Source organism: Phyllopteryx taeniolatus, chromosome 7 (genome assembly GCF_024500385.1).
Source record: "Phyllopteryx taeniolatus isolate TA_2022b chromosome 7, UOR_Ptae_1.2, whole genome shotgun sequence".
Classification (NCBI taxonomy): domain Eukaryota; kingdom Metazoa; phylum Chordata; class Actinopteri; order Syngnathiformes; family Syngnathidae; genus Phyllopteryx; species Phyllopteryx taeniolatus.
In genome coordinates, this window is record NC_084508.1 from 14,616,665 (window position 1) to 14,624,467 (window position 7,803).

At 39.9% G+C, this 7,803-nt stretch overlaps 1 protein-coding gene across 6 annotated transcripts in view; it reads left to right on the plus strand.

Moving 5' to 3' along the window:
- The window catches only part of elavl4 (ELAV like neuron-specific RNA binding protein 4), a 123,499-nt gene extending 119,361 nt beyond the window's left edge, over nucleotides 1–4,138 (plus strand). For all 6 annotated transcript variants that reach the window (XM_061778949.1, XM_061778954.1, XM_061778948.1 and 3 more), the window contains one exon: nucleotides 2,225–4,138. In XM_061778949.1, coding sequence (XP_061634933.1) covers nucleotides 2,225–2,552 — 328 coding nt within the window. In that variant the 3' untranslated portion in view covers nucleotides 2,553–4,138. The remainder of the gene's footprint in view (nucleotides 1–2,224) is intronic.
- Nucleotides 4,139–7,803: the final 3,665 nt, after the last annotated feature.

The following is a 7,803-nucleotide window of genomic DNA, read 5'->3' on the forward strand; positions in this document are numbered from 1 at the left end:
CACTGTTGCTATGCCACCCTTGTGCTCGTCTGTAATATTGGTCAGGGTTTATTCACAGATTCATTTGTACGCCCTAATGCACTTTTATGTTCTAATTCTCAGAGAGGCACACAATGGGAAGGAAAGTCCCAGGAAGGAGAGATTTTTGATAAAAATTTCAACAAGATTACTTCAAAACCAATGAAAGCAACCCGAATGGAGAGACAAAGAAATTCAATTATTTATAAACAACAGGCTATTGTAGCCCAGTAGTGAATCTCGGAAAAAACACATTTGGCTACTACAATCTGTTTCATCCACAGATTGATGTATATTGTCAAGTATAATCTCTTTATCTTACATCCTGTGGTACTTAATCGATGAAGGCAAATGATTGCAGTAAGACCTTGGAGTCAATGATTCAATCGTCTCAAGCCCTCACATTGAACAGTCTGCATCAAAGTCATGTAGGAAGGTCGTAGTGATTGCGAGCCATATATAGTCACTGGCGAGATAAGAATAAGGTTGGGGGCCCTGAGCAGCTAGTAGCGCAATCGATCAGTGCCACAAGCCCTGCAATAGTACAGAGCAGAACACCCTGCAGACTCGGGGACAAGTGGGAGGAATACGCTTTGTACCTTAATGCTACTGGGCTGTAAAGTGCTTCCACTTTCCATTTAGCTTGCTCCCTCCCTCCCTTTCCCCTTCGCAGACAGCTGCAGCGGAAATCTCAATTTAAGAATGCCCAATAATGCCTATAGTTGTTTCATGAAGAGAGGTGGCATAAGAAATTAACCTCTTTATCTCATTTACTGTTTATTTAAAAATGGGCGCTTTCTTTCCCTCTTTTTCCTTTCCTTTGAGCGGAAAGGCAATTAAGTAAAGTCGACTGAGGATTCAAATCTTCTTGCATCGCAAGAAAAAGGAGAAGCTTATGAGGCGAATGAGAAGAGATTTAGTAGCCTGGTGTGTGATCTTTCATGAATTTATAGCACCGCTTTAATTCAACAACTTTCTGCAATTTAGATCTTGAAGGAGCCACTCATGGGCGCCAAGAGAAAACCTTCATCTGCATCTCCTTGGGCGGATGTGTAGAAATTCCTGATAGGAGGTCTTTCACAATGACGCTAGCAGAAGATTTAGAGGCTATGCCTGTACACGTGCAAAAATAAACTTCACATCCCAGCTCTGAAGGATGACATATTCCAGTTGAAAATAACGAGTTCAAGCGCAAAAGCCGTCCTACTAGCAGACTACCTATCACAGCATCGTTCTAACCCGGCTAAACCAAACACATTTCTATGTTTCTTTCAGAAACCAACAATTGCCATATGCTTTTGACTGCAGCTAGCGGCGTCTCCATTGAAGCTGATAATGAGCCCATGCGTATTTACATCTTTGAGCGCTCGTCTCTCGTTACATACGTCCTCAAACATGTCTGCCCGTGATGTTTTTATTAACTCGCTGCTGGTATAGCTTCGATTCTGCTTGGAAATTAGCGTAAAATATGATAACTTGAGTGAAAATTATTTTCTTGCATTTTTCTCTTTTGCGATTGAATGACATTACAAACCTCTTCAGAGACTTTTTCAATATTATATTTTTTCCAAATTAGCCTATTAATTAATTGATTTATATTAACTTAGAATACCCAAAATGCAAATTATTGCCTTGAACCTAGAAACCAGAAATAATGTTTTTTTTAAATAAATGAGCAAAATAATGTAAGAGCAATCAAAGTAAATACCAATGATTAACCAATTAAGGACTGGATTCCAAATCATTCTGAAAAAAAATCAAAGTGTCAAATGCAGTGTGCATTGTCTCCACGTGCCTGTATGCACTCCCTACGTTGTCTGGGCATGCTCATGATGCGACGGCGGATGGTGTCCTGGGGGATCTCCTTCTCGAGAGCAGCGATCTCTCAGTGAATACAAATATGTTTAATGGAATGGAAGAATCACTTTCTGAATCTGTAATCTGTATGCACTGCCTACTATGTCTGGGCAGGCGCCTGATGAGACGAGGGCTGGTCTCTCGGGGACTTCACAAATGTTCTTCTGGATGACTGGATAAAAATTCCCGCAGACATACTCCAACATCTTGTAGAAATTCTGGAAACTGTTGTAACTTCCCATTTGTGTGTGTCGTGCCCCAATACTTGTCAACAAAGTGTAGGTATTTTACTATTCCTTTTCACATGCATCAAAATCTCTATCTTTCCCTTTCCCACTTGTCCTCTCAGGTTTTCGCCAATCACCATCGACAGCATGACCAGCTTGGTGGGCATGAACATCCCCGGGCACACCGGCACCGGTTGGTGCATCTTCGTCTACAACCTGTCCCCCGATTCGGACGAGAGCGTGCTGTGGCAGCTCTTCGGGCCGTTCGGTGCCGTCAACAACGTCAAGGTGATCCGTGACTTCAACACCAACAAGTGCAAAGGTTTCGGCTTTGTCACCATGACAAATTACGACGAGGCGGCCATGGCCATCGCCAGTCTCAACGGTTACAGGTTGGGCGACCGTGTCCTGCAAGTCTCCTTCAAGACAAACAAGGCCCACAAGTCCTGAACTCGAACAAGGTAGAAGCAGTTTCCCCGCAGCAGCATCTGCAGCTCTGTCCGCTCCAAAATGACCCCCCCAGGCCCCAACCATCCTCCACCTCCACCCCCACCTTTAGCCCCTCCAGTCACCACTACGACCACCACCATCCTGCAGTCAGCCAGCACAGAAAACTGGAACATAAAGCAACCATCCAACCCAATTGAACTAGAAATGGCTTATATCATAACTTTGGACCTATAAGCCAACGTTGCCTAAGTATTACAAAAATGAAAATGAAGAAAATGTTCATGCGTTTTGGGAAGTTCCTGATATAACGCAGGCTTCTCTTTGTTGTATATTCTTTCTGTTTGTCCTGGTTGCTAAATTGAGTTTTCTCTTCTGTGTAAACAGTAGCAATTCCCCCCACCACCTTTAGAGAAGAGAATATCCTTTTTAGACCACTGTCTCGATTCAGGATTAGCTTTTCTTTTGTATATCCGGATCCACTGTCGTTAGTATCCTGTACCTCCCAGTCACTATAGGGAGGGGGGCTCTTTTTTTAGCAATTGATGAACCATTCATTCATTTATAGTCGTATTAAAAGGTCCCCTTATTGATTCTCGATGGGATTTCCCACTCCCACCGATTCTGATGTAATAGGAAAAAAAAAGACTTTCTAACATTGTTTTTGTTTTATATCGCAAACAAAACAATGTCTTTGCTCACAGGGAGATGGGGTTCGGGGGTGGGGGATGGGTTAGCTTTCCTGATGACACATTAAGTAATTTAAGAAAAAAAAAAAAATAACACTGTTGCCAAAGAGAAGATCTCTTTGCTTGAAAAAAAATGCATTTAGAAAAAAATAGAAAAATAAATAGAAAGAAGAATCTATTTTTATAAATGATAATTAAAATAATAATTATTGAGAAATTTTTACAAGAATCTGGATTTGAAAAAAGAGAAAAATATTTTGACTGGCTAACTGGGAGGGGAGGGGGGGCACCACCTTGTCTTGTCGTTCTGCCATGGTACTTTCTAGGCTCAGCGCTCGTTGTTTTCCGAGGAAGCCATGTTGGCGACGGGGATTTTCTAGATGGAAGGTTTTGTGAAAAAGGAAACCAAGGTGGGTGATTTTGGTAATTTTTCACATACGTACTAGTGCATAATTATTCAATACCCACAAGGGGAAGGGAGAGGGGAACCATCCTTTATCGTCCAGAGCCCAAAGCAAGGAGACCCTTTGTTTGCTTCTTTTCCTGTTATCGTCAACAGTCCATATGGGGTATCAGTAACTACATATATGCACATCTATCCATTTAGAAAGCATACTATACATGATATTGTTTCTCTTTGCTCTGCATTTGTATGCAAACTTCCTTTTAGCAATCAACAGTAGGTGCTATATTACATTATTCATCTTAAATATCCGAGTTGGTTGTTCTATGTGTTGTTTCAAAAAATACTATGTTGATGTTGGCATTGAATTGAGCTTATTTGTTTATTGTTGGCCCAAATAGTCTGGTGAGACTATTTTGTTGCAGAAAAACCAGATCAACACATTTGGGTAGTGTAAAAAAAAAAATTTAAAAAAAAAAGATAATATATATATATATATATATATATATATATATATATATATATATATATATGAAAAAGAAAAAAAAACACTGAACAAATTTTATTTATTTATTTTGCATTGTTTGTTTGGCTTGCTGACTTTTGCGTTACCTGCTGAGCGTGAAGCATTTGTCCAAACTTAACAATGATTAGCTATAGTTCCTTTAGTCTAGATATTTGTTTCCTGAAAAGGCGATCTATGACTACTGTCTTTCTTTGCTCTGTACAAATAGATGATCTATCTATATATATCTATATATACATAGTCTACATTTGTTTTACACTATCTACTGTACTATCTGAGTTGTCGCTGTTCTTTAGTTGGAGGTTGTCTTTTTCATATGGCAATTTATTATGAAGTGGTGGTTCAGTTACTTAGAAAAACTTGTGAGGAAACTGTTCAATTGTCGTCATGTTGCTTGTGGAGAAAAAAAAGGTTTGGATTAACTTTACGTTACCTACTGCGGCAAAAGAAACCGAACAAAAAGCTTTGACTATAAGTGTATATGGATTTACTTATCTATTATTTTTCAACTATTTATTTTTCTATTTATTTCTATTTATTATGTATTTATGAACCACTTAATTTATCTGTGTATTTATGTATTTATTTGTTTCATTGTCTGTATTTGCGTGATTCTGGTACAGGGAGGGGGGGCGTTTCTGAGCAAAAAGGAACAAAGCGACTAGTGGAGAAGCTCTTCCAGTAGTCCACTGCACTGAGAGAACTTTTAGTACGTTTGTGCTTTGTACAAATATATCAAAATGACCATATAAAAAAATCTAAAAGTCAGGAAAACTAGAAAAAAAAAAAAAGTGTCTGGAGGGTTGGGGAACGCTCTTCCCTTATTACTAGAAACAGTTACTCGCTATGCATAACCTAGTTATTAATCGTTCAATTTGCTATTGCTTTTTTCTTGTCTTGTTCAAAATGAAATCTTTAGATCTTTTCCAATGAAGTTTAGTCTTAATAGAATGTTATAAACAGTCGTTCTGGTTCAATATAACCTGTGATAAGTTTGTGTAGTTCTCTAAAGCCACTCCGTCCACACCCTCCCTCCACTTACTACCGCTTTGTGATGAAACTTTTATGCAAAACTGTATGTCTGAAAGCATCCGTCTATGTATTTATTGTAGCATTCAGCTCACGGAGGCTCGAGCGTGCTGATGTTTTAACGCCTGCTCTTGTTTGAGGGTCGACTCAATTGGTTTCCAAAACTTCTTTTCAAGTTCAAATCGCATACTGACAAATGTTTAAAAAAATAGAAAAACTAATATACTGAAGAAGTACTCTGGAGGGATGAAAAGGGATTCTACCAATTCTATATTTTATATACTCTAATATGATATATATTATATATTTCGAAAGGTAAAAAGTAGGGTTCCAGATGTATAGATATACATAATTGGCTTCTTTTGTTACAAAACATGAAGGAGGTGCGTGCGTGTGTGTGTGTGTGTTGGAAAGGGAGCGAAACACACGCACGCATCTCAGTCATGTGACATCATCACCATATGCGCCGTCATACACACAAGCAGACCCCTTCATGCCCCTCGACGCCGTAACGGTCTTGTGGGGGGCTTGAATTTATGCAACGACCCCAGCAGAATGTTGTTCTGATGTGTCAACCAATTTACACTGTATGACCTCCTGCGACGTGTGCCTGTGTTCTGCCTGTGTGTGTATGAGTGTATTCATGTGTGTGTGTTACGTGCTTGGGTGTGTTTCTATACTCCAACCACTAACAACATTATGACTTTGCACAATCTAATGAGATCCAATACAAGAGCTGTATGACCTATTTTTCCCTTCCAAAATAACAATGGTCACCTTTGATTGACATTGTTAGAGAGGTATACATCTAAGAATATGTATGTTATTGTGGTAATTTGCAATATTTGGGTTACCTCAATTACAGTGTTACCCCGCATGTTTGTGATTTGCCGCAAATTCACCTATTGGCTGTTTTTGTGCTCAGGCGAAAGTCCTGTCTAACAGAAAAGTATTGCTTTGATGACATCCTGTGGCATCTTGGAGCCAGGGAACTATGTTGAAGTGAGGGGAGGAGCTTCATTTAGACAGACCATCGCCCTGTCTAATAGAAAATTAGTGCTTTGCTACCATCCTGTAGCATCTTGGGCCCAATGAACTATGTTGACGTGAGTGGAGGAGCTCCATTTAGACAGGCCATCACCCCGTCTAAATAAAAAAGTAGTGCTTTGCCACTATCTTGTGACATCTATTGGTAATTATAAACCTTTTGGAAGGGGAGTGTTGTTTACTCCCGGATATTTGCTGTTCGCTGCAATGCTCCATCCCTATCGTCCCCAGAAACACTGTACTTAGACGAGTTCAATTATTAGGAACCGCTCATTACTTTTCTGTTATAGCTCAGAGGTTTGTGGGTAGCATAGTGAGGGGTGGGATAGTGGTTAGTACATGTATCTCACAGTTATGCAATTCAGGGTTCAAATATCGGTCTTCTTGTGTGGTGTTTGCATGTTCTCACTGTGTTTGTGTGGGGGGTTTTCCGGCCTCCTCCCACTTTCTAGAAACATGCATGCTAGGTTCATTGAAGATTCTTTTCTAAATTGTCCCTCGGTGTGAATGTTCTTTTTTTGTCTGCATGTTTCTGGCAATTGTCAGGCAACCAGTCCAAGGGTGTACCCCACCTCTTGCCCAAAGTCAGCTGGGATAGGCTCTAGCTTAACCGAGGCCCTAAGGAGGAAAAGCGGTAAAGAAAATGGATGGAGTACCTCCTGAACATCGTAACGGAAGAATATGTGCTGCGATGCACTTCTTCTACTGGATATCATTCTATTGTGGAAGTGGCCATAATTTTTCGGCTGTTAAGTGTATGTGTCCGCATGTATGTGTGTGTTTATGAGTGTGTGTGTGAGTGCAAGTCATGGAGCTGCGTCACCTCGCTCCGTGTCCCACCCTAGTGGCTCCCACCACCATCCCTGTAGCGCCTTAGAGTCAGTGAGTGGCAGGCTGCCGGTTGGAACAAGGCAGCCAGTAGTGGAGGAGGGAAGGTGAACAGAGGAACCCGGCTCTTATTCTTATTCTTGTCAGTTTTCTTTTTATTTCCCTCCTGAGACGTGTTTGTTTACTATCTGATTAAAAAAAATCTATAAAACAAAAACCTTAAAGACAAAAAAGACGAAAAAATGTTGGCGGAGCCCCATGGATTGTGGCTCTCTCTTTCTCTCTATTCTGTCCTGCTTATGTTATTACTTAACAATTATTAACAATGATGATGATTATTATTATGGTTATTATTGCTATTATTCTTAGTATTCTTATTCTTATTATTAATCAAATTACTGCGATGAATGACTTCCTGTTATCCTTGCTAGTTTAGGTCATTTCTGAAACTGGAAACAAAATAGAAAATCTTGCTGTAAATGTTTGTTTTTTCTTTTTCATAAAACTGTTGTGTTTGAATTATTTGTACTTTTGAATGTTGGGACAATAAAATGAGGTGTCAAGAGCTCAGAGGTCTCGTTGTGAAGTGATATGCACATGCACATCGGATGCCACATTTGGTACACCTGCAAAATCATGCAGAATGTGACTTTACAAAGGTGATACGGGGTTCTCTGTTTATGACAGTCCCACCACAGGATGTTTTGAGGTTGCGAACTAGTTTGCGCAGAA